The sequence below is a fragment of the Thamnophis sirtalis genome, unplaced genomic scaffold (genome assembly GCF_051295495.1).
Source record: "Thamnophis sirtalis isolate CommonGarterSnake01/CBP01778 unplaced genomic scaffold, rThaSir2_p1.2 scaffold_10, whole genome shotgun sequence".
NCBI lineage: Eukaryota > Metazoa > Chordata > Lepidosauria > Squamata > Natricidae > Thamnophis > Thamnophis sirtalis.
This window is the reverse complement of record NW_028261390.1, coordinates 15,407,039-15,434,778: the sequence shown is the minus strand read 5'-3', so window position 1 is coordinate 15,434,778 and position 27,740 is coordinate 15,407,039. Positions and strand designations below refer to the sequence as shown.

The window sequence follows — 27,740 nt, the reverse complement described above, 5'->3', positions numbered from 1 at the left end:
CTGCCAGATCACTAGTTTACAAACACAGGGCAAAGCCTCTTTTATTTGAATTCCTTTCATTCACAGTCAGCAAGGCTTAGCAAGCAGTCTTTCAGAGGAATCTATACGCACCTTATCTCATTTGGAGCTCTGCCAGATCACTAGTTTACAAACACAGGGCAAAGCCTCTTTTATTTGAATTCCTTTCATTCACAGTCAGCAAGGCTTAGCAAGCAGTCTTTCAGAGGAATCTACACGCACCTTATCTCATTTGGAGCGCTGCCAGATCACTAGTTTACAAACACAGGGCAAAGCCTCTTTTATTTGAATTCCTTTCATTCACAGTCAGCAAGGCTTAGCAAACAGTCTTTCAGAGGAATCTACACGCACCTTATCTCATTTGGAGCGCTGTCAGATCACTAGTTTCCAAACACAGGGCAAAGCAAAATTTGGCACAGAGTCTCTTATAGTCACCAAACAGAACTTTCCACTCTTGACCCGAATGAATGAACTAATTGTTTCGTGCAAAAGCCCACTCCCCGTTCGTTCTTCTTTTGTTTCCTATGGGAAGGGCCAATTACCTCCAAGGTGTGGCTTTACTCTTACGTCGACCCTGCTTTCTTAGCTGCTCTTGTCTCCTGGCAGCTCTGTGCACACACACACTGGGAACAGGCTCCAGCTGTTCTTCTGCCTCACTGCTGTCTAACTCTCTCTCTGTCTCTGACGCAGAGCCCTCATGTGAGCTTTCCTCAACCCCTAGGACTGGTCCATGTTCCTCCTCAACCTCCTCACTGTCTGACTCTGCTGCCAGCTCTGTGGGCCACAACAGGTTTACAAATGATTTACAACATAGAAACAAGACAATGAAAAAAGAAATTAAAAAGGGTAGAGATAGTAGAATAACAAATCAACTGGAAACAAACCAATAACAACAACAAAAACTAAGTTAAAAGGAGGCTTCAATTATCACACTAGGAACTCAAAGCAACCTATGAAATGTCTGTCTTCCCATTTTTTCTACAGCAGTTTAGGAGATATTTAAGATAATTTCCCCAGAATACTGACAAATTTGGCAGCATCACCAAATGCCTTATGATTTTCAATCTCTTCTTAACAATATATCCCCTTGCATTGGTATTTATGGAGTTGCAAATAAATAACAATGAATAACTTCAGGAAAGAAGAATCAGCGGATATAAAAGAGAATACCCTTCATCACTGCAGTTTTAGAAAACGGTAGAGTGCTCAAAAGAAGAGGGATGTGTTGTGTTTGTTTTGTTTCCCTTTTCTTTGTTTTGCTTTCTGAAATGATGCTAACATTTAATTTTTTTCTGTCGTTGTTTATCTGTAATCTTGTTCGACTTGTTCTTTAAAGCCATAATGGGAGATTGGAGGGGGGGGGTTACTTCTGCATGAAAAATAAACACAGAGACACAGAGAGCAAATGCCATCTAACCATGTCAAAACATTATGACATTTTCTATTGATGTATTCACTAATGAATAAACTCTCGCAATTCAAAAAGGCAAGTAAACATTCCTTCTGTAGATAGCAATAGCACTTAGACTTATATACCACTTCACAGTGCTTTTACAACCCTCTCTAAGTGGCTTACAGAGTCAGCCTATTGCCCCCAACAATCTGGGTCCCCATTTTACCCACCTCGGAATGATGGAAGGCTGAGCCAACCTTGAGCCTGGTGAGATTCGAATTGCCAATTTGCAGACAGCTGGCAGTCAGCAGAAGTAGCCTGCAGTACTGCATTCTAACCACTGCACCACCGTGCCTCAGATCATGCTGAAAGGCCCCAAAGACACATGGCTTGGATCAATCCATGAGCTGGCAATAGTTAGCTTTCTGCAGTCCAAGTACTTGCCATATGCAGCAAATTCTGGGGAACCCATCTGCTACCTGAGGGAAGGCTGGTTAGCATGATAGTAGAAAATGGGTTACCCACAGGGGTGGGATTCAGCCGTTTCGGACTGGTTTGGGTGAACTGGCAGTTCCGGTGAGCATTTGCCCCCCCCCCATCCCTGCTGTTTCCGGTCCTATATTTCCTTCTTTTTTAACTTAGCTGATTCGCATGGCACAACGGATTATCACATGTCATCTGTTTTACTCACAGGCACTAACATAGAAGATAAGTTTTGAAGCTTGAAAAGGTCATCTTTTGAATGCTGCATGCACTTGTAAAGCATGCATAAGGCACATGGAAGGGCGAAGTGCGGACTCACTAAACCGGTTGTTAAACTGGTTGCTTCCACCACTGGTTACCCACATGTGAACCTAAGTGTCTTGAGATCAAATGGGATGAGAACACAATTACTTTTTTTTCTGACATTATGCTGTAGTCTCAGCCTTTGTTGGAAAGGTCTCAAGATTGGTTTTCCACATCAACATATATCAACATTCAACTATGGAATTAGCTCTCTGGAGCGATCATTTATTATTAATAATAAAAAAGGTATTTTACCCTTTTCTCCATTTTTATATCAATGTAATATGAATTAACCATAATGAACTGATTAAAAGTTCCTTCTAATTAGCAATTATTCTTTAGCTAGCTATTTTTTAAACTATCTTTTGATATGATAGGTAAGTAAAGATTGAATATCTGTTATTTCAAAAGAATCAGATATATAAGTAAAAGTCACCCAACTATAGTGACTTAAATAAATTGGGTCCAAACAGATCCAAAGGTTGTATACCATTGGCTTGTTATTACAGGACAGAAATCAGAACAAATCTTATACATAAATGGGTAACACAATAACTATCTAAATAAATGCAATAAATAGTTGCTCATCAATCTTTTCACCAGGACTATCTACTGGTAGTTTCTAACATATAAAATACATGTTCTATATTCTATAGTCATCATTTTATCCATAGACATTTATTAAATAGGTATAATATTTTCCTCTATACATTGGATAGTGAAATATGTAATATATACAACATTGCATCTATTAAATATCTATTAAATGGGATAGGGAAATATTTTATTCATTAATCAAAAATTATATATACACATACACAAACAATTTTTCAATATACAGTACAAAAGGAGGTAGAACATAAGAAACAGAGAAATGAAAAAAGAAAAAAAATATAATAATGCCTTCTGTCCTTTCTATCAAGCAATTATTATCCTAAGCTTTTCCCCATTTTCTATGTCCATTATAAGGTTTCTTAATATCCATGATGCTATATATCAGGCATCAAGCAATAAAGCATACATTACTTCTAGGAAATGAACATTGACAAAAAGGCTTGAAGAATTTACTAATATACAATATTGCTTTGCCCATTTTATTCCAAAGTGTTCCTTTAAATACAAATCCAAGACGAATTTGTCTTTTGAAATACAAAATATTTTTTCAATCCATTCTCCGTTTAAAATTTTCCTTTATTGTTAGTCTAAATAGTCTCAATAAATGATACTGAAAACATACAACTTCCTCAGTCACTTAGAATTCAAAAAACCAGAAAAATGTAGTATTTCTTTTTTCACACAAAGCTCTTTTTTTAATTGGCTGACATTTAACAAGCACTTGTAGCAACTTTCATAAGATAGAACTTGACATCGTTTAAGCCACTGGTTAGAAAACAAGATACAGTATAGCAGAAAAACCAAACAAACATTTATTTTGTAGGCTACTAGTTAGATTTGCCGACAAGAAACAAGAAATCTCTCAAAGCTATAGGTCCCCCCCCTTTTTAATACAGCATAAATAAATTAAATATATACATCTGATCTCTATTGACTTTAACTTATCTTACCCTAAGATAAGGTCCTATTTCCATATATAAAAATAAAATGTAATATGATCCCAACTTAACAAGAATCAAAAATATTACCTATACACAATGCCAAGGATTATTCTCATACAGTAATAGATGCTTTGGGTGCAATCCCACAACAACTGAATTACCATTTGAGCACTATTGGCAAATTCACTACCAGTCAATTGCAAAAGGCAGTTTTACTTGGAACAACTTACATCCTATGATGAGATTTGTAACACTGTCAAACATCCACCCCTCCCTATCCCAGGTGCTTGGGAAGGACTTGATAGGTGGACAAAAATGCCACATCCAATCTGACATTTGTCTGACTGTGTGACGAACCATAATAATGTCTATGCACACACTAGATACATTTAGATTTCTGAATGAAATTCACCCCAAATCATGCAATTAGAATGCCTTTGACTTCAACAATGCCTCAGATCACTCATTAGCAAAAGCTGCTCAGAATGAAATACTGATATATATATAGTGGTTTTAATACCACTTTATAAGGCCACACTTGAATTATATATATATAATTCTGAACTAGCCGATAACTTGCCGTTGCCTGGGTATTTATTTATAGGGGGACCAAATGTAATTTCTAATGTTAGATTTTCCTCCTTACCAGAGGGAGCCCCCTTGTGGAGTACTGTGAAGCTGTTACCACGGCAACTCCATTGCGCTGTACTGTAGAACCCATTTTAAGGCACAACAGGCTGTATGTTAACATAACACACACACCCCAAGGGGTGTTAGGGGTGTATTACGCCCACAGTATTTGTTTCCAGAGAATAAGTTATCTGTGTACCAAGTTTGGTTGAAATTGCTCAAGGCGTTCCAGAGTTATGCTGAAAGATACACATACTCACACACAGTCATTTTTTATATATAGATTAATAATCCAGAGTTTTATTTCTCTTTCCTTTGCATCATAATATGAAGAAATGCTAAAAAAAAAGATGAAGCAAGTTTGTTTTCTATTTTTCTAGGGAGTGAAACAATTTGAACAGGGAGAAAACCGTAAATTTAATTATTCTGTAAATCATATTTATTTGTTTGTTTTTATTCACATATAAAACTTAAAGAACGCCCATCAGACCACCCACAGAGCAATTCATCATACATTTAATATCAATATGTTTTTTAAAAAAAACAACAACAGCAGATGTCACCAATTATAGCAATTTCTCAAAATATGTACCTTCATTTATAAGAAAAGAAGAAGCTAAAATATAGAAATACTTAATTTTCTACTTGATTTCCTGTTTGATAATTAACATTTTGAAACAGACGTGCATCCTCTCAGTTCAAGACTTTATGCTCATGTCAATGCAAAATATCATTGTGGGGGGGACATAATTACTATATAATGGCAGTCTTCACCGCATCTTGCCAGAAACTACTCATAAGGGCCATATTTCCACACAGATGGATAGGTGAAAAATGTAATGATATTTTGATCATCTTATCAAGAACAACAAACATCCAAAGCATGTTTCAAAGCAACCTTTAATCTTTTTTTTCTAAAACAATTTTTCTGGTCAGTTAGTTATATTTATTGCAATTTTTTAATTGCCAAAATGTTTTTTTTAACACTGTTGAAACATTTCCAAAAAAACAACAACGAGGAAACAATTTTACCTTGCGGATTCCTCTGCTCAGTTCCTCTCCGTAGTTTGTCCCTAGGATCTCAAACAGAACATTGGGGTTTCCTCCATTTTCTGCAAACTCCAAGTCTCCTGTCAAGCCATTCACTCCACCCTTAAAAACAAGAGAGAGAAAACTTTCAGAGGTTTAAAAGATAAAGGTTCCCCTCACACATATGTGCTAGTTGTTCCTGACTCTAGGGGGCGGTGCTCATCTCTGTTTCAAAGCTGAAGAGCCAGCGCTGTCCAAAGACGTCTCTGTGGTCATGTGGCCGGCATGACTAAATGCCGAAGGCGCACAAAATGCTGTTACCTTCCCACCAAATGTGGTCTCTATTTTTCTATTTGCAATTTTACCTGTTTTTGAACTGCTAGTTGGCAGAAGCTGGGACATGTAATGGGAGCTCACCCTGTTACGCAGCACTAGGGATTCGAACCACCAAACTACCAACCTTTCTGATCAACAAGTTCAACTTGTTAGCCACTGAGCCACTGCATCCCCTAGGTATATTCAGAGGTATATTTCATTTCAAATATAGCTTCCTGCCCATATGAACTTTACTCATAACAAAATATAGATGTTCAACATTCATTATTCAAAATGTTTTATGCATCTGTGAACTTTAATAAGTGCAAAAAAGTACAATAACAACTTGGAAGAAATTTAAAACAGTTGCAATGATTTTAATATATTGGCTATTCCTTTCATCTACTTCTTTATGCTTCCTTAAAAAAAAACCCTGTGCAAACATTTACAAAGGTATCTAATATATATACTGTGTATGTATGTATGTATGTATGTATGTATGTATGTATGTATGTATGTATGTACTACGTACGTATGTATGTACTACGTACATATGTACATACATACGTATCAGTGGTGGGTTTCAAATTTTTTTAGAACCTATTCTGTAGGTGTGGCCTGTTTTGTGGGAGTGGCTCAGAGGTCATGTGACCAGGTGGGCATGGCTAATGTGGAAAATGTGGTCAAACTCACTTAACGAAGCTCTTGCTTAGTAACCAAACTTTTAGGCTCAATTCGGGCAGACAGAGAAAGAAAGGAGGCTTGTGATAAAGCACCCCTACCTCCAAAGGCGAAGGGGAGCACCTTCGTCCTCGGCTATGGCATGCCTCCTTTCACCACCCGCCTGAACTAGTGAAGAAGGTGGGCCACTAAACTGCCTGCTCACCCGCATTCAAACCAGCCCACCTCCTCTCTTTCAACATGGACTCTCTGGAGGGAGACAGAAGGTCTCTCCCAAGACCTGCTTCCCTTACCTCATGGCACAGTTCTGGGACATGTTCGGGCAATGGGGGGGGCTTTCTCGCATGCCTTTAGAGAAAGAAGGCGTGCGAGAAAGTCCCCCCCCACTGCCCGAACGTTTGAATGAAGGAGGCTGCAGGCTCCTTTGCCCTTGACTATGTGATCTCCTTTTGTTCTCTGCTGCCCGAACGAGTGAATGAGGCAGACGGAGAATGAAAGGAGATTGTGTTGGGCGGGGGGAGAGAGCCAAATGTTCCAACCAGTTGTAAACGGCATGGTAGATTTGTGGAACCACTTCTACCTAACCGGTTAAAACCAGCAGAAACCCATCCCTGGTATGTATGTATGTATGTATGTATATATGTATGTATATATGTATGTATCAGGGGTGGGTTTCTCGCCCCGTTCCAATCGGTTCGGTTGGAACGGGGCTGGCAGCGTCCTCATGCACGCGTGCGGTGCACACATGAGTACTAGCATCTGCGCGACGCTCCAGCTGCTCCTGGACGATCGCGCAGGCGCTGTATGCATCCTGCGCATGCGTAGAAGCGCAGAACTCGTCAAAACTGGGTAAGGACCGCGGGCGGGCGCGCCCTTCGCCATTCCTGGAAGTTACTTACTTCCGGGTTCGGCGACCAACTGGTTCGCAGGGACCGCCGCGAACCGGTTGAAACCCACCCCTGGTATGTATGTATGTATGTATGTATGTATGTATGTATGTATGTATGTATGTATGTATGTATTTACGTATGCAATTTCTATAGCCACCGCTCTCAATCAATGATTCTAGGCAGCTTACATCAAAATGCTAACTTTCCAGTACTCAAGCTGATCAGCCATGTGTAACGCAAGCAATTGTTGAAAACAACATTTGATTAAGTTGATGAAAGGATCACATTTTATGAATATTAAAAATATGAATATTTTGCCTGGCAGGTAGAAAGATTCACAGGCTAGCTGTAAGGGCAGCTTGTATTTGGAAAGGGAATAATTTAAAAAGGTTTGTAGCACCAACCTTTGCACTAGATCTGTCAACTATTTAAATGTGTTCCACGTGGTATAAAAGAGACTATTGAACAGTCTTTGAGAAGACTGTAAAAAGTCGTTTAGAAAAAAAAATGGTCTTCCTAAAATGGCCTAGTATTTTTCTAAAAGAAGAGAAAAAAATATTGCATAAATAAAGCAATTGTGTTACATTTATTTGCTTGCATTCTCTATCAGTACAAGTAGTCTTCCACTTACGACAGTTCTTTTAATAGATCGTTCAAAGTTACAACGGCACTCAAAAAAGTGACTTATGACCAGGAGTGGGCTTCAAAAATCTCAGCAACGGGGTCTCTGCCCAGATGCTGGCTGGGCATGGCCATGGTGGGCGTGGCTTAGTCAGCCTCCTGCACCACAGTGGCGTGGGGGGCGTTTTCACCTTCCCCAGGCTCCGGATGCTTTCCTTGAACCTCTGGGAGGGCTAGAACTGCCTCTCCTGGGCTCCGGAGGCCTTCCGGGAGGCCAGTTTCTTCCCCTCCCCAAGCCTTCACGCGAGCGCTGCACGTACCTCTCATCCAAAATGGCCCACATGGAGACTCCTGGGGAAGGTGGGGCAGGGTGGGCAGGGCCAGCCAGGAGTAGGATTTGGAGGTTCTTCGAACCAGCCATAACATTAGCTAAGGGTTTCCTGAGCGAACACAACCCTAATGCGGCCCTCAGTTAAATTGAGTTTGACACCCCTAATCTAAAAGTTTTACCACCTGTATGATCTGCTTAGCCCTATATATATCATTTTGGTTACAATACGAACTTGAAATAGAGCCTAATCTGAATATCTAATATAGGAATAGCCCTGAATACATCAAGAAGGTATCAAAAATAAGTTACTTTAGATTCTCCATCAGGTCTAGACAATTAATAAAAGTAAAGATAATCTCCAATCCCATTTGAGTCAAAATAAAAATCTGCTCTCGAATCTCGAAACTGGGAGAAATATAATGAATTACCGTATTTTTCGGAGTATGAGACACACCTTTTTTCCTCAAAAAAGAGGCTGAAAATCTGGGTGTGTCTTATACATCAAATACAGTACTTTTTGCCTCCCGAAGTCCCACCCCTTCACCAAAATGGCCGTGCACATCCTTATTGAGGCTTTCAGAGAGCTCCTGGGGGCTGGGGAGGGCAGAAATGAACAAAAATGGGCCATTTTTCCCTTCCCACAACAGCACTCTATAAGCTTCCATAAGGCTATGTGTGCAATTTATTTGACAAAAACGAGCCCGTTTTTGTGAAAAACAGGCCATTTTTGCTCATTTTTGCCCCCCCCCAGCCCCCAGGAGCACTCTGCAAGCACACCCAAGGCTATTCATGCCTTTTTTTAACAAAGGGCCCATTTTCACGAAAGGTTTGCAGAGTGCAAAAACTTTTTCCCCCTTTTAGAAAGCTCTTTAATTGATTGATGAGAATTACATTGATCAAGGGCTGTGCCAGCAGAAACAAAGTCTTAGGTGCTGCAAATTGGCAGCAATTTCCTTCTCCAGCAGATGTATAAATATACCTGGAAACTATCTACCTATCACTCTTCCCCTACCTACTTACTGTATTTCTCCCTCCCTCCCTCTCTTTCTCTCTCTATCCCTCTATTTACCTACCTATCTAACTACTCTCTCTCCCTCCCTCCCTCCCTACTGTATTTTTCTCTCCCTCTCTATCCCTCTACCTACCTACCTACCTACCTACCTACCTACCTACCTACCTACCTACCTACCTACCTACTTTTTTTTAAAAGCCTCTTCAAAACCTTGGTGCGTCTTATACTCCGAAAAATATGGTAGATCATTTTCACAATTTTTCCATTATTCCATCAAGGTATTTTGGGTTTTAAAGCTGCTTATTTTCATTATTCAAGCTTCTGACAATTTCCCCATTATTTAGTAAAGACATTTCAAGAAATGGTGACCGGGGCAATTGTGGGAAATAATAGTGGTGCCATTCCATTTGCAATCTATGTAAATTATTAAATAAGGCTGATACAAAGAATACACTCTAAAGAAAAATGATGCCACCTTGTTGTATATAACTGCCCTCTAGGTTTTCTCAGTCACATTTATCTCAGTTCTTGACAAAAAGCAAGTCTCCCCCCCCCCCTATATGCCCTATGGAAAAGAAAGCTGTAGATGCTTTTTTCCCTTGATTTCAAGAATGATCCAGTGCAATGGTCCTGCATCCCAATTTCTGGCTCTTTCGGTCGGTGATGGATAAGGTTGATTTATGAAATAGGAGACCCAAAAGTTCATTTTTATCTGAGCAAATTAAGTCTTTATGCTGGAAAAATCAAGTTTTGGATTCTAGATGCATTGTGTTTAACAGGGCCAGGAGGGGCAATGCCAGGGGTTGTAGCCCAGCAGTAGGATTCAATTTTTTTTACTACCGGTTCAGTGGGTAGTGGGCGTGGTGTGGCTTGGTGGGCGTGGTGTGGCTTGATGGGCGTGGCTTGGTGGGCATGGCAGGGGAAGGATACTGTAAAATCTCCATTCCCTCCCCACTCCAGAGGAAGGATGCTGTAAAATCCCCATTTTCTCCGATCAGCTGGAACTTGCAGGCAGATGCGGGTGGGGCCAGTCAGAGGTGTTATTTACCAGTTCTCCAAACTACTCAAAATTTCCTCTTCCGGTTCTCCAGAACTAGTCAGAACCTGCTGAATACCACCTTGGGTGTGGCCATGGCGGCTGTGACACGGGACTTGTATTGTGGGTACCTGCGGTGGCCAAGTGCTAAGACAGGACTTCCCTGAAACCCTCCCTCCTTGTCATTATAATCTCCTTCCTTCCTTCCTTCCTTCCTTCCTTCCTTCCTTCCTGCCTGCCTGCCTGCCTGCCTGCCTGCCTGCCTGCCTGCCTGCCTGCCTGCCTGCCTACCTACCTACCTACCTACCTACCTACCTACCCCTACTTTTTCCTTTCCTCTTCATTCTCCTTTCTTCTTCCTTCCCCTCTTTCCTTATTTTTCCTTCCCTGCTCTCTTCCCCTCTTTACCTTTTCTTTGTCTTTCCTCTTTCCCTTTCTCCTTTCCTATCCCTTCATGCATGCTCAAATGCAAAAGGGGAAACATTTCTTCTTTTGTTTTGTTTTTAGTTTGCTTTCATAGCCTTCTTCCAGCGGAAATGGAGCTCAAAGGGTGTGTGCCCCATTTTTTGCCATGACAGCCTCCTGCAGCCCTCTGCCTTCCCTCCAAGCTCCATTTTCACCAGCAGAGGCATCGCGGGCTGGTCCTTTGCTGTTTCCAGATTGGCCCCATGAGCCAGTTCTAAGCACCCCGTAGGCTCGATGAAGCCCGCTTGAGTTTGACACCCCTGATTTAGATGTTTATAAGAAACACTGTTCAACTAAAAACTTTATACAGGCAGTCCTTGACTTATAACCATTCATTTAGCAACCATTCAAAGTTACAACAGCACTAAGAAAAGTATCTTACAATCAGTCCTCAGACTTACAATTGCCATATGATCAAAATTTAGGCACTTGGCAACTGGCATGTACCGTATTTACGATGGTTGCGGCATCCTTGGCTCATGTGATTGCGATTTGTGACTTCCCCACCAGGCTTCCAACAAATAAAAGTCAGGGAAGCTGTATTTGCTTAATGACCAGACAATTTGCCTAACAACTGCAGCGATTCAGTTAACAGCCAAGACAAAAAGGTCATAAAATCAGGCACAAGTCAATTGCCTTGCTTAGCAACAGAAATTCTGGTCCCAATTGCAGTCATAAATCAAGGACGGCAGGTAGTCGTCAACTTAAAACAGTTCATTTAGTGACTGTTCAAAGTTACAACTGCACTGAAAAAAAAGGGGACTTCTGACCATTTTGCACACTTACGACCGTTGCAGCGTTGCCATGGTCATGGGATTTACATTCGGATGCTTGACAATGGATTCACATTTATGACGGTTGCAGGGTCCCCGAGTCGTGTGATCCCCTTTTGCAACCTTCGGACAAGCAAAGTCCATGAAGAAGCCAGATTCATTTAGCAACCGTGTTGCTAGTTTAAGAACTGCATTGTCCCAAAGGTCCTTTTTTTTTTCAGGAGGCAACTGGACTTTCTTGTTTTTTGTTTTGAAGACGTTTTGCTTCTCATCCAGGAAGCCTCGTCAGCTTTGACAGGACAGTGGGGAATGGAAGGATTTATATTCCTTGCAGAAAGCTGGTCATTTGCATCCTTTTAGAGGACTTGTTGGTTTATCTGTGTCCCTCTAAAAGGCTGCAAATCAGGGGTGGGTTCCGGCAGGCACTACTGCCACTTTGCTTGTGTGCACGCTTGATGTGCGCTGCACCTGTATGCATAGTGCAACTAAAATTGTCTGCACATGTGCAGAACTGAAAAATAAGATGCCGCCAATGACGGTGCTGGACAGGGAACTGGTTTGGGGGCATGGCAGGCCTCGGTTGCTTCCAGTTCCAGTGACCCAGGCTGCCAAATCACTACCGGTTTGGCAAAAACCAGTCCTGATGCAGGAGGGGGTGCACAGGTAAACCCACCAGTGCTGGCCAGGTTAGGTGGTCTTAATAGAATGGACCTTATAAATTCATATTAGCTTGGCTTTTCATTCTAGTGCTCTGGAGTTCCAAAGTTGACTTTTAGCTGGAGTGAACTTTCTCTCCAACTTCCTCTTAAGTATTAAAAATAGGGCTGAACAGTGTGGCAAGACCCTGTAAAGGAGGGGCACAGGAAGTCAGGCGTGGGTGAGAGATAGAACAGAGGTAAAAACTGCTGACAGCTTAAGACATTATAGGAACTTCTCTTTTTTTGTATTTTTCCTATGTACTTCTCTGTAACATTCCAAATGAACTTCTCCTTTTCGAAATGTCATGCTTGTCTCGTGTATGGAAACACCTTGAGAATGCACAGTGTGGAACACGGCATAAAAGTAGGATCCTGGGCAGAGCTCAGGCAGTTCAGATTTTGGTGTGTGAACACGCTGAACTCGATGCATCCAATAAACCGGTTTCTCTCACCTTTGTGGTATCGAGTCCTGGTCTTTCGTAAGTAGATTACAAACCTCAATCTGCTGCAACAGTCCGAACCCACCGCTGATGCAAATGACCAGCTGTCTGCAAGGAATATAAATCCTCCCATTCCCCACTATCCTGTCAGAACTGACGAAGCTTCTTGGATGAGAAGTGAAACGTCTTCAAAGAAAAAAACAAGAAACTCCAGCTGCCTCCTGAAAAAGCACCTTTGGGACAACCTGGACCAGGATGACTGAGGATGTCTACAGACTTCAAGAACTACAGTGGTTCACTTAACAAAAGTGGTGAGAATGGGGGAAAACTCACTTAACAAATTTCTCAATTAGCAACATAAATTTTGAGCTCAATTGTGGTCCTAAGTTGAAGGCCACCTGTATCTGTATTATTTGTCTTGTTCATATAACAAATCCTTAAAAACAAAACCCAGCAAGCAATCAAGTGATAAACATGAACACAGGTTTTGAACTACCTGTATGTGCTGACTACATTTCAGGGTCCCTAGAGTTTCATACTGAAATTGATGTTGATAAATTCTGGAATACGGAGCTAATCTCCAATCAAAAGGCTATGAAAATCATCATAACTTAGATCAGTGATGGCAAACCTATGGCACGCTTGTCACAGGTAGCACGCAGAGTCCTCCACCGCGGAAGGGCACGCACCTCCCACCAGCCAGCTGGTCTTCTGGTCTCTGCTGCGCCTGCGCGGGGGGTGGGCTGCATGTGCAGGGAAAATCACATTGCATATTGGGGATTTGCATGTGTGCACCCCCTGCCCCACCCATGGCGTTTTGGGTCTAGAAGGCCTCCTGCACCAACGTGGAAGCTAAAAAGGTGTGCAGGATGATGGTGCATGTGCGGGGGAGCATGGTGCATGCATGGTGGGTTCCTGCCAGTTCTAACCTCTTCTATAGAAGAGGTTCCACAAATCTACAGTGCCATTTAGAACCGGTTCCAGCTCCTTCCCACCGCCCGACTTCACATCATCAAGATGAAGAGTGAGAGGAGGAATTCTGGGAGTTGAAGTCCACAAGTCTTAAAGCTGTCAAGTTTGAACACCCATGGGGTTTTTTCTCTAAAGGGTTAGGGGTCCAAGGGTCTTGTAACTTGACAGCTTCAAGACTTGCATGCTTTAAATGCCAGAGTTCCTTAGTCAACATTTTGGTTGCTAAGCAAGAGCGTTGTTAAATGAGTTTCACCACATTTTACAAGTTGGCCATGCGCACCCAGTCACATGCCCGGCAAGCCACTCCCACCCGGTCACATGACTGGCAAGCCACTCCCACCCAGTCACATGGCTGGCAAGCCACTCCCACAAAGCAGGCCACACCTACAGAAGAGGTTCTAAAAATTTTTGAAACCCACCACCAGGTTACCCGTCCGCACATTTTATAAATCCAGCGTTTAGCTAAGTTTAGCTAAGAATATTTTTATTTATAAAAATATACCACTGAGTTTTAAATTGAAAATATATAAAAATGCATTGAAGCAGTGCATATTGAAATAAACACAATTTGAAATAATGGACTTTGGAGACAAAAAAAAATGCATTTGGACACACAGAATTTGAGTTGGAAAACTGATTGCATATTTAAAGATATACACTGGCCGTGAATGAATGTTTCCTCTTCAGAAGAGCAAGGGGGTTTCCTAGAAACATTTGCCACCTTTAAAACCCCCAATTTGCAGTCCAAATCAATTATCCTTCAAATTGCTTAAATCATACTTCATTTCCATCCCCGAGTGCTGCAATTACTGAATTGTAATTGCTTATCTAGGGGCACTGTGGCTGTAGTGGCATGTTTCCATTTTATTTTCATGGTTCCAGATTGTACCTTAGTCAGCCATACCGTCTAACCATGTGGAAATTACAGGTTCTCGTTGCTAAATAGCCATATGAATATTAAACATGGGTGATCTCTCCGTTATTTGCAATTTTTAGTGTGGCAGGCCAAAGACCCAAAGGAAAAGATGGCTGCAGGCCTGACAGTGGCCTGGTAGTTTCTACCAGCGAGGAATTAAAAACAAAACAAGAAATTTAGCAGAATTTAACAGCTAGAGTCACCTGTATGTGCTTTGCTTCATAGAGAGGGGAATAGGTCATGACCAACCCTGCAGACTTTTTATCTGTCAAACTGCAGAGGGAAAATTAGCCTCAGAAATATCCGCAGGCCTGAACCTTCAGACACTCCAATTGTTATTTATGCGGGTACAGGTGCAGTGTGTTTCTGACAAACTAAAAATTGAAGGAAAAGCATTAAAAAACCGAAAGCCCAGAGGTAATAGTCTGAAACCAGAAAAGAGATTAGAAATTGATTATTCCCACTTAGAAGTTATAAGGAAAGCGAAGGCTAGAACCGGCACAAATCTTTATTTCTGAACTTTTGGGCAAGTGAAGCTCCAGCCTTAAGAGCTGGTTTTATCTATCCAGCACAATTTAGGCCCCCGGAGTAATTTAAGAAGCAAAATCATTGAAGATTTATTGTTTTGATAAATGGTCGATGGACAGACAGACAAACACCACAATCCAATTTTTGTGATATTCTGAAAACATTTTCATTAGTATTGACTATAATAGAGCTTATCTGGATAATACGTTTTCATAAAAATCAATGTCTTTCTAATCTTTACTAAATCTTGCTAGATATATACACGTAATAGAAATTGGGGGAGAGGGAATGACCATGTCAGGAGTACAAAAAGTAGAATAAGGATTATCTGAAGAGACCAAATAATGCTTTGGATACTGTGGGCAAGACAAGCCACAGTGGTTTTTCATATTTGGATAGCAAGCGTTAGCCTTCAAAAGGTGCAAGAATCAATGAAGAAATCCCTCAGTTTTCAAAATGGTTGAGGTCACCTTCTACTCAATAGAGAAATAGGGAATAAATATCGCAGCCTAAAAGAAAGAAGAAAGAAGGAAAAGGAGACAGCTCTCAAGCTGTAGCAATTTCATCCCACTCCTTCTCTAATTGAAGAGTGCCATCAAAATGAGCCTGAAAAAGAAATTTCAATGTACAGCCATTTTGATTCAAGCCACTTTGATCAATTGCAGTGTTTTAGTTCTTTCTCACACATAGAGAAAGTGGAGGACTATGGTGCACTCACTTACTCTATCTCTTGATCCGAAGCCTGGATGAAAATTTTGTGCCAGAAAGGAAAATGATAGTGCATGATGAGGCAGAGTTGGTAAAGGAATTCATCCATGAAAGCTGAGCTATTTTGGCTCTTGTCCAAGAAGTCAAAAGCATATGAAGCAATGAAATGAAGTTGGCTTATTCCCATTTGAAGAGCCATCTGGCGTATGTTAATTCTTCTGTATATAAGTACACATCTAGGTATTCAGTTACTACGTTTTGACAATGATGCAAGTCTATGTGTACATTTTGGCACTTTCCTGACTAGGGGTGTCAAACTCAACTTCACTGAGGGCTGCATCAGGATTGTGTTTGACCTTGGGGGCTGTGTGTGTGGCCAGGATGTGTGTGGCCAGCTCAATGTCACTCATGAAGGCTCTGTTTTTGGCTGTGATCGCCCCCTGCAGCCCTCTGCCAGCGAAAACAGAAGTTGTGGAGGCCACACGTGGCACGCCCGGGCTCAATTTTCACTGGCAGAGGCTTCATGGGCCGGTCCTTTTCTGTTTTCAGTGTGGGGCCATGGGCCAAATCTAAGCACCCCATGGGCTGAATCTGAGCCTTGAGTTTGGCACCCTGTCCTGCTCTAGACAATGTATAGATGATAATGATATCAGAAAATAATGTAATACAGTAATTTTATTACCAATTGCTACACAGCGGCACCTGTTGCACTGTTCAAAGATTTTTGGAAAAGACAATCTTCACCTTCTTCTGGGATGTCCTAAGAGTGAAGGCCATCCTCTCTCAAGAAGGATTGGTTATTTCATTGGAGGAACATAGTGGTGAGTTCCGGATCCTGTCGCAACTGGTACGGTGCGATGGGGCCGGATGTCCACCTTGGGCACGCTTGCTGTGCACACATGTGCATGCCACTGCCCTGCGACACCCCAGTTGCTCGGCGAGGTCACGCAGGCGATGTATGCTGTGCGTGCATGTGCAATCGCCCCGTTTCCTCAAAAAAAGGTAAGGAATGCAGGCAGGAGGATGGGCCCACTGAAACACTGTTCCGGTACGGTGGCCGCTGCTCCCAGCGACCACCAGTATGCCCGTACTGGGCCGTACCACCCGGAACCCACTACTGGAGGGACATCTAGTCAAACATCATCAATGGAGTCTCATCTGTCACACCTCTTAGCTAGCCATGGACATTTTGCAGGCATTCTCTGGCCTTCTGAGTCAGGCAAGCAGAATTGATTCTGTAAAGCTTGTCTCAGATACCAGCCTTAAGCCACAATTATTATTAAAGTATGGGAAAGTGGCTAACATCAACTTTGAAGTTCTCTGGGCGCATGTTTTTGGAAGGCACATGGGTTGAAAAGCAGGAACAGAAAAACCTTGAAACTCAGCCTGATTACAAAATCTCTTTGTGAATAATCAGTTCAGAACTTCAGCCAAAATAGTCTATTTCTTTTCCAGCAGGGCATCAAAGAGGAGATCCAGACAGAAAGGCAGAGGATAGGGAAAGAGAGGGGAAAAAAGAAGAAAGCGAAGGAGCCTCAAAAGGAGGGATGAGTCTAGAGAGAGAGAGAAAGAAAGAGAAAAAACGACAACAAAAAGAAAGCTGAATCATTTGCCATCCTAATTGGGGGCTTGATCCTATCCATCGGTCTTTTTCATATATGGACACACTCTGCATGCAAAATGAGCCATATCATTCCCTAAAAACAAAGCCATTGGCACATTAAGAGGCTCCTAGCCTTGCTGTAAAGAAGGATTCCTGGAGACTGTGAAAACAATGCAGGACAGGACAGGTAAATAGCAAGGCCAAGCCATGCATTTTGCTAGACAAAGTGTGCAGGTATCTTACATTCACACCTGCCTCTGTTCACATTAAAAAGTCATCACTTTGCAGCTGGTTTTTAGATGCTTTCCTTAAAACAGAGTTGCATAATAATTACAGATAGGTCTTGACTTACAAATGGTTGCTTAGATTTCTCCCAAAAATAATTGCAGCAGCTTCCAAAAAAGCCAACACAGTTCTAGGCTGCATAAACAGAAGGATAGAATCAAGATCATGTGAAGTGTTAATACCACTTTATAATGCCTTGGTAAGGCCACACTTGGAATAGTGCATTCAGTTTTGGTTGCCACGATGTACAAAAGATGTTGAGACTCTAGAAAGAGTGCAGAGAAGAGCAACAAAGATGATTAGGGAACTCGAGGCTAAAACATATGAAGAACAGTTGCAGGAACTGGGTATGTCTAGTTTAATGAAAAGAAGGACTAGGGGTGACATAATAGCAGTGTTCCAATATCTCAGGGGTTGCCACAAAGAAGAGGGAGTCAAACTATTCTCCAAAGCATATGAGTGCAGGACAAGAAGCAATGGGTGGAAACTAATCAAGGAGATAAGCAACTTAGAACTGAGGAGAAATTTCCTGACAGTGGAACAACTTGCCTCCAGAAATTGTGAATGCCCCAACACTGGAAGTCTTTAAGAAGATGTTGGATAACACTTTGTCTGAGGTGGTGTAGGGTTTCCTGCCTAAGCAAGGGGTTGGACTAGAAGACCTCCAAGGTCCCTTCCAACTCTGCTATTCTATTCTATTCTATTTTATTCCATTCCATTCCATTCTATTTATGGTCCAGTTTCTAATTCTGACATATGCGCCTATGTCAGGTCATGTGACATTTGGGGTGCACAGCAACTCGCCCACATTTGTGGCCATGTCCTACTCTTAATTGGTCCATATGACTGCCATTGATGAAATCTTTGCTATAAACTAACATTTACTTCTGCTTTCCAGCAAAAAACACTCAATAGAGAACAATAGGTTCATTTAACGATTGTAGCATTTGCTTTATGACTGCTGCATCACTTAATGACCGCTTCAAAAAAAACATAAAATCATGTTTCATATGCCTTACAATCATGATTATGGCCATCAATGCAGGGCTCAATGATGGTCATAACTCGAGGACAAAATTCTAATCCATTGCCAATTAGTTCAACTGGCGATTTCTCAGATGTTCTTTTTCTTTGCACAAAAGTGTGTTTTTCTACTTTATTCTCCAAAGCCTTGAGATTTTTTTCACCTTCCTAGTATTGCTTATAATATCTATGTTGTTGTTGTTGTTGCTGTTAATGGCAAAAAGTCTAATGCTGATTGTTCTTCTCAATTTGAATAAAGAATTAGTAGAAGAAATTTCATCAAATATTTTCCTCTGTAAATGGATTGAAATCTGAATAGCCAAAGAGATGCAGATCAATCTTATAGAGCAGGGGTGTCAAACTCAAGGCCTGGGGGCTGAATCTGGCCCACAGGTTGCTTGAATCTGGCCCCCGGGGCCATCCTGGGAGCAGCGAAGGACTGGCCAGTGGTGCCTCTGCGAGAAAAAATGGAGCTCTGGGGTTGCGGATGGCTTCCCCCAGTCTCCATTTTCAGCTGCAATGGCCTCTTGCAAAAATGGAGTTCAGTGGGGCCATGCACGTTTTCATGGTCCCCCAGATCCGAGTGACATCAAGCTGGCCACACCCATTCTGGCCATGCCCAACCAGCCACGCCCCCAGCCCCCAAAGGTCAAACACAACCCTGATGCGGCCCACAATGAAATTGAGTTTGACATCCCTGTTATAGAGGCTTGGACAATGAAAGGACATTCATTCCTTTATGGACTTTGGCCAACTCAGAACAAGATACAAGAAAGAGCACCATTTCCCCCTTATGAAGCTTTCACTGCAATTGTCTTCTTTGAAATAAATGCACATAGGAAAGTTTCTTTCCTGAGTGAGAACTGGAAAGACAAAAGTGATTTGTTCTCTACATGACACTAATGAAGTACCTCGACATTTAATACAGAGATTATTCGTTTTCTTCCCCCCTTTTTACTGCTTTAAAGTTTCTTTTATGGCTGGTCACTGTTTCTGCATTGTGGGGAGAAATTAATCATTACTCTGAATAGCAACCATGAGTTTAAAAGATACTTTTGTTTTCTTGCTTACCAAAGGCTGGAAATATCAGAAAATAGGGTGAAAACATTTGTGACTACAAGGATTCAGAGGGTGTATTTACATACATATCATACTTTATTTCCTTTCAGGCAGGGGTGAAATGCTCCAAAGCCTGCTACCAGTTTGCAGGTGGGCTTCGCAGGTGCTCAGAAGCCTTTTCTGAGTCTGCAAAGGTAATTAGAACAGTGAGAGGTTGAACAGCTGTGCCACGCGATTTAGATTCTCCAGATTTCCTACTTTCTAGTGAATATGGTACTTGAGAGACCGCCTCCTGCCAATTACCTCCCTGCGACCTATCAGATCGCATAGATTAGGCCTCCTCCGAATTCCATCCGCCAGTCAGTGTCGACTGGCAACTACACGGAGGAGAGCCTTTTCAGTAGCAGCTCCAACCCTTTGGAACGATCTCCCCGTGGAGATTCGTACCCCCACCACCGTCCAGACCTTCCGCACAGCCCTTAAGACCTGGCTATCCCGTCAGGCCTGGGGATGAAGATCGTAATCTGTCCCCACCCGAATGATGAATGAATGGTGTGTACTATTTTATACTCATGTAATGTTTATGTTCATCGTTTTTGTGTCCCCCCCCCTATACTTTGTAAGCCGCCCTGAGTTCCCTCAGGGAAAAGGGCGGCCTATAAATAGTAATAAAATTCTAAAATTCTAAATTCTAAATATAAATAGTGCGGCACAGCTGATTGTCATATAGCTGATCGTTGGAACTTTTAAAAAACTTTTATTTAGTATTTTTGGCAAAAAAGAATGCTAAAAATAGTAAAAAACTGTTCCGTCAATCAACTGTGCCATGTGATTTCTAGCGACTATAAATCATGCGGCACAGCTGATTGTGGCACAGCTGACTACCGGTTCACCCGAACCGGTAGGAATTTTTACTACCAGTTCGGGCGAACCAGTAGTAATGTGGATTGGGATAGTAATATGCAGGGGTGGGATTCTACTGGTTTGGACCAGTTCAGATAAACTGGTAACTCTGACGATCAGCTGAGAGGAAACCGGTTTGCTCTGATGATCGGTTGGGCCCGCCCATCTGTCCCTGCTCTATCCTGTCCTTTATTTCCTGCTTTCCAGCTCATCTCAGTCCCACGGCACCGCTGATTTCTCCACACACACCCCCAGCTCTTTTGCTTATCGTTGCTGACTTGGAAGGTAAGCAGCTGAGATTGTAAATGCTCCATTTTCAATGCTATGCATGCAACTATAGCACACATTCGTGCAAAGCGCACACTCACTGAATCGGTTGTTAAACTGGCAGTATCCCACCACTGGTAATATAGCATGTGACTTATGAATGAGCTGCACAAGTATAATTTATATATACTGTGTTTCCCCAAAAATAAGACAGGGTCTTATTTTCTTTTGATCCCTGAAATTAGCTCTTGGCTTTATTTTCAGGGAGGTCTTATTATTTTTGAGGTGCAGGAGACGGAGAGTGTGGTCACCTCATGGCTGCTGCTGTGTTGCAATATTCTTGGGAAGGGCTTATTTTCGGGGGAGGGCTTATTTTAGCGCATGTGCTCAAAAGCCCAATTGGGCTTATTATCCAGGGAGATCTTATTTTCAGGGAAACAGGGCAATAGACCAGTGCAGATCATTCATGAGGCATATTGCTATACTGACTATCCTATAGGAATGTCTACTGGCCATACACACAAACATACACACACTCAAAAATTATAAAAGAGAACCGAACCACTTCTGAATTCACTAACCATATAGAAAAGGCACATGTCTTAACAAAACCCATATGCATTTCATCAACAAATGCAAGCCAACAACTCTATAAAAATCTGACCTCCTGTGGAAACCCAAGCAGAAACCCAAGAATCATGATTTAAAGTACCTTCTTGATTGTATCCAGCATAGATCTCCCTCCTTGCCAGGGTTTGGAATTCTTCCTAATGCATGTCAAGCTAGCCATACTGTGCCACTTTCGGTCCTCCAGCTTCTTATGAAAAGCATTTGCCAGCAACAACACCGTATCGTATATGTAAAGGTTGGTAATCTGTCAAAGAGATTAAGAATTGATTATAAGTAACTAGCACCCACATGCTGGCAGAATTCAGAGGTAGTTTGTCTCAGCTGTCACCACTCAAGCTGTCAGGAATGTAAATGCAATACCACCACAATAGATTGCCTCACATTTTACAAACCACTCGGGTCCAGAGGCGGTTACGTGATTACTAGTTAATTCAGTTTGCATTTCGTAAGTCGAGGCATGTTCCTGGCTGCAACTTGAAATGTTACATTTTTCTAATCCAAGGGTTATTTCAATGCATGTCAAGGCTTTTATGGTATCTTGATAAGGTCAGATGCCCATAAACTCATGAATGAACAACTGCACACAGCTTGTTCTCCAGGTATAAGTCCTAACTGCATCAGGACATCCTTCTGATTTTCAAATACAGTTAAGGAGGATGGATGACATATTTCTACATCTCATCATCTGTGAGTTTCATGTTTCAGATTAATATTCCTAACAGGTACGCTATTTTAGAGAAGCCTTCTCCAAAGGTATCCTTCAGTATGATGTCATGTCCAAGGTCTAACATTCTGACATGCATACTTACAGTGACACACAGAGAACGTTGGTTATTCCTATCATGGATTACAATGCCCAGGTATTGCCTGATGATTATTGTGTTGTTGTTTTTTTACAAAATTGAAGTGGCTTCCTTTTGTCTCCAGTTCTGAGCTAGATTTGAGCATTCTACATTTTTCTGTTCAAGATGAATTATTCTTCATTAAGGAGCTACTAAGAAACTGCTGGAGAGGCTGGAAGAAGGGGTTAAGCGAGCATCTAGCTTGGAATCCTTGTGCAGCCATAACCAACCTAAGCTTCCTCAAGATCCATGAAGCTTTGTGTGGTCATTCTCAGGGGAAGACAAGCAATTTGAGCATATTCTTGTAATATAGGCGGTAGACAATAAATTTATTGATAGTTGTTATTCACGAGTATCTCTGGTTCATTGTGCCTGACAACTGCTGAATCAAATACACTTCTTAGCAGAATCATGGATAAATGCTTTCCACCTTGACATATTGGCCAGGTAGACAGAATCCATTTCAGACTAGAAACATACATACATACATACCAGTATCTATCAAGTTAGTTTTTTGTTTGTTTTGGGTTTTTTTTTTTAAAAAAAAAATCATTGTAATTTGGGGTAAAATTCATGTTCACATTTTTTTTCCTGTGCTTGAAGGCAAACATTCAGAATGAGAGGCATGGAAGTAGTCTAAATCTGTATAGATATCTGTAAATGAATGAGCTCCTCAGCCATTTTAATATTTGATCCATTTTACTACTTCAGCATAGTTTTCTTTTCTGAAATAATAATAATGCCTTTATATAAGCAATGGTAAAGGGTATTTATTGTAGGCATTTAGGATTTACGATTCAGTCTATAAAAGGAACTTCTAGATTGTGATGGACAAACCACACAATCATTTAAATGCATATAGTTCTTAAGCCAACTTTCTTTCTATAAATAATCAGTTTGTTCTAGAGCAGGAAAGAAAAGAACATGATTATGAGTGAGGAAGACAAAAAGGAATGAAAGGGAAAAATCTACTTGGAGCAGCATATAGTGTCAACTGGTAAAGCATCCCTGGCCTGCTCTCGAGTTGCCATAGGCAGGAGGAGGAAAAACTGACGGAAGAGTACAGCAGCCACAACCAGATGCACAATCCACACATAGCTTTCTCAAGGCTGTATCCCAGGTTACTTGCAACAGCTGGAGGGGCATGGTCTCTACTGCCCGCAAAAGTGCTCCGTTGGAAAAGGGCATAATTGGGCCGTAAATTATGTGGGGTCAGAGTTGGCTTCACATGGGAATGTGCTGACGTGTTCCCATGTGAAGATAAATAACTGGATTTAATAAATAACTGGATTTCTTTTGAAGCTTGGCTCAAGGCTCATGATTTAATTACGGCTTCCATTGGAACCCTGACATATAGTTTCTTTCAGCAACTTCTACCTAAAAGGATTGAATAGAAACAAAAGCTTTTGATAGGAGCAAACCAAAAAAGCAAGAAAGGAAAGAAAAATCTTCCTTCTAGCTTTTAGAAAGTATGCAATACACAGTCTCTGGGCTCCTCGGTGCTTATCATCACCATCCTAATTTATACATAGACTTTGTAGAACTAATCTTTTTTAAAAATGAAGCATTTTGTCTTTTGCATTAAGCAAGCAAAGTCATTAAGATCATTGGCAACTTCTCCCAATAAAATGATTTAAAATAGCAGTTCCTTAGTTTAGAGTTGTGATGGTGAACTCGTGGCACACGTGCCACAGGTGGCACTCAGAGTCATTTCTGAGGGCACGCAAGGCATTGCCCTGCCACCTGATTTTCGACTGAAACCTACTACTGGTTTCCACCCATTGCTTCTTATCCTAACCTCAGATGCTTTGGAGAATAGCTTGACTCCCTCTTCTTTGTGGCAACCCCTGAGATATTGGAAGACTGCTATCCTGTCCTTCTTTTCATTAAACTAGCCATGCCCAGTTCCTGCAACTTTTCTTCATATATTTTAGTCTCCTGTTCCCTAATCCTCTTTGTTGCTCTTCTCTGCACTCTTTCTAGAGTCTCAACATCTACTGATGGCCATTGTGGAAAACTTTTTTTAATGCTTTGCACAACTTTATCATATAACTGTGCATTTAAAACCATTCTTATGTTGATAGTCCTCAATTTAAAACCAGTCATTTAATAAATGTTTGATGTTATGATGTATCTACAAAGCCTACTTGTGACCTGCTTTTGAAGTTATGATAGCTGCTGCACGCATGCGCACACACACATACACACACTCTCACACACATCTGCTTGTGGTCATATGATCATATTTTGGACACTTGGTAACGCACAATCCATATGACTGCAATTCATGACTTTTTTGCTGTTTTCTGGCATTTACTTCCAGCTTCCAGCAAAAAACCGACCATTTGGTAATATTGATTTGCTTAATGACAGCAGTGCTTACTTAATGACCACAGCTTTTGCTTAATGACTGCTGCAAAAAATGTGGAAACGTTGGGTCTGGTTATGTGATGCCTCAACTTAGGAGCACAGTTACAGTTGTCAGTTGAGCACTACCTATATTCATTCTTCATTCAACATTAAAAAAATGTTAGAGCCAAGAAACAGATATTTTAAGTCTTTATGTATATTGTAGATAGGCCCTTGTGTCATTGTCAATCACCAGGAATTCATGTATGCTAATTTATTTTACGTTGATTTTTATATCTCAATTCCCCCCCTGAGAGTTTAGAATACTGTACTAATCACAGTAACCTCAAAGCACATTATATTTCGGGAATTGGAATTCTGCTTCATATATTTATATTTATTGTGGTGATATGTAATCAAAAGTAGTTGCTTAATGTCCTGTATAATTCAGCAAAAGGCAATTGATTTAATATGCATTTTTTCCCAGAGGTTTCACAGTGGAAGAAAGAGGATAATGGAAAGAAATGGAATGGAATGGAACAGAATGGAGCGGAATGGAATAGAAAAGCCAATGAACTGACCAATTTTTATGTTTGCTTTTTCAAACACTTCAAGACACACACACACACACACACACACACACACACACACACACACAGACACACACATGGGGGAGGGGGGAGAAATCTATAGAATGATTCTTTTTTTAGTGTGGGAATTAGCCATGATTAAAGATAGGATTGGTAACAATCTCTTTTGGCTATGTTTGATTACATTGCTTGGGATTATACTGGTTTAGTTCACCATATGTCCCATGGTTTAGTTATTTCAGAGCAGGAAACAGCTGAAACTACTTTTAGCTGGTGAGCTGGACGATTTTGTATCATGTTGTCTGCATTTACCATACTGACAAGATCTGCCAGCAGAGTTAGTTTTTCAATATATATATATATATATACTATCATACCATAGTTATAAGTACTAATCATACCAGAATTTAGAAGCAGACAATGTTTAATGAATGTGCAACAGAAAAGAGAGAAATGAAATGGATACTTATCCCCTTCCCTTGTTTATTGTAAGCCGCCCGGAGTCCTTCGAGAGTGGGCAGCATACAAGACCAATAAACTGAACTGAACTGATTGAATAGTTAGGGCAAAAGGGATTTGAAAAGGGGTTGGTGGAATCCCTCCAAATCTAATACTAGGTTTACAGATATGGCAAAAAGGATAATTAAATTCAGGATTTAGAATGAACAGAACAACCAAATAACAAGCTGGAGGGGACCTTGGAGGTCTTCTAGTCCAACCTGTGCCCAAATTCGACTTCATGCTTCCCTTTATGTAGATGTAGTTCCATTGAGGACTACATGCTGAGTGTGTTTGTCAGTTATGAATCCATCTGGTGATGATGCTGTCTACCCCATATTTTTTTCTTAACAAGAACTAGATTGTGAAGACAAGTATCAATCTATTTCCTTCCTTCCTTCCTTCCTTCCTTCCTTCCTTCCTTCCTTCCTTCCTTCCTTCCTTCCTTCCTTCCTTCCTTCCTTCCTTCCTTCTTCATGATGTTGGTCATAAAATGTCAAACGTATTTTTGAAACCTAGTTAGGAATTTTGAAACTTCTATCTCTGCAAGAAGCTTTTACCATCCTTTGATTTAAGGCACTGCAGCTGGGTAAGATTAGAATAACGGGATGTGCTGTATTCCAAGACTTTTTCTCCATATGTCAGAAGAACATATTATGTATCATGTACAGTGTCATCTATTACATTTTGCATTTAACGAATTTACATTTGGGGAATGGAAAGCCCTTCTAAAATGAGCTGATCATATCTATTCTTGATTGCTATATAAAGCAAAGTATTTCAGTTATACCATAATGTTGCATTTCATAGATCTAATGACTTAGGCTTATGAAATAATGAGTAAAAAACTGAAATATTTTAAACAGTGTAGTAAAAACATATCTGACACCTTAAAATATCCTCCTTATGATTACTAAAATCTATATACATTCACAGAGTTAACTGTCAACCATTGATTGATATTGTTAACCTAAGTGTTAACTCCTTTTGCAGGAATAAAAGTTTGAGACAACTGATATAAGTGGACACAGTGTGCAAAACTCCTTTTGGTGGGCAAAAAGGAAGAAGAAAAGCATTTTTTTTAAAAAATACATGACTTCAGAGTTTCTTTTGGTTTTTTTTTTGGAATGTTTACCTTGAGGTGACTTTTTGAACAAATCTCTATTCACTATTTCCCCTTGTAGTCTGACATCATTCATGTAATATTATAAGGGCAGAGATTTCAGCTGAATGGCACTCAGGATGAGAAATCACATTTTAATTGAAAAGTCTGGCCCTTTTCAGCAGATTTTCTGAGAAAGGATATTTGGAAAGCAAATACAGATATTGATCTCCAGAAAGCTGTGCATATATGTGATTTCATTATGGACGGTATGTGAGTGTTTATGTATGCATTTGTATGTTTGGATTTATGAACATCTAGTTAAGTGCATAAGATGGGTAAAAATTTCATTACATAAAAAGCTTTCCCCATCCACCTTAAGTAATGATTATGGCATAGGATCAGAAGATACCTCCATATTTTGAGAGAAGGGGTCTTTCGGGTCACAAAGTGATGAAGATATTCGGTGGTTCCCACGCAAACAGCGCTGACTGATGTTCTGTGGCACAGGAAAACTCTGCCTAATAATTGTTAATCTTCCAATTGACTTTCTCACCAGATCCTGTACGTCTCCATCATTGATTTCCTGTAAGATAAAGCACAGAATATTTGGAAAACTAAAAAATACCTGCTGTAAGGTATAAGGTGTGGGAGGCACTTAGTATAATAAGCTGAAATATCTATCACTATCCAAAAAGCTTGTGCTTTACAATTTTACAACTTAAAGCAAGTGTGTCAAACTTGATTTCATTGAGGGCCACATCAAGGCTTTGTTTGACCTGGGGGGCTGG

General features: G+C 40.9%; 1 protein-coding gene across 1 annotated transcript in view; it reads right to left on the bottom strand.

The window, feature by feature from the left end:
- Window positions 1-27,740, bottom strand: part of GRID2 (glutamate ionotropic receptor delta type subunit 2) — a 1,117,957-nt gene that overhangs the window by 329,666 nt on the left and 760,551 nt on the right. The window contains exons 6-8 of the mRNA XM_087724106.1: window positions 27,362-27,535; window positions 21,651-21,812; window positions 5,416-5,535 (exon numbers count right to left, since the gene is read on the bottom strand). Coding sequence (XP_087580232.1) covers window positions 5,416-5,535; window positions 21,651-21,812; window positions 27,362-27,535 — 456 coding nt within the window. The remainder of the gene's footprint in view (window positions 1-5,415; window positions 5,536-21,650; window positions 21,813-27,361; window positions 27,536-27,740) is intronic.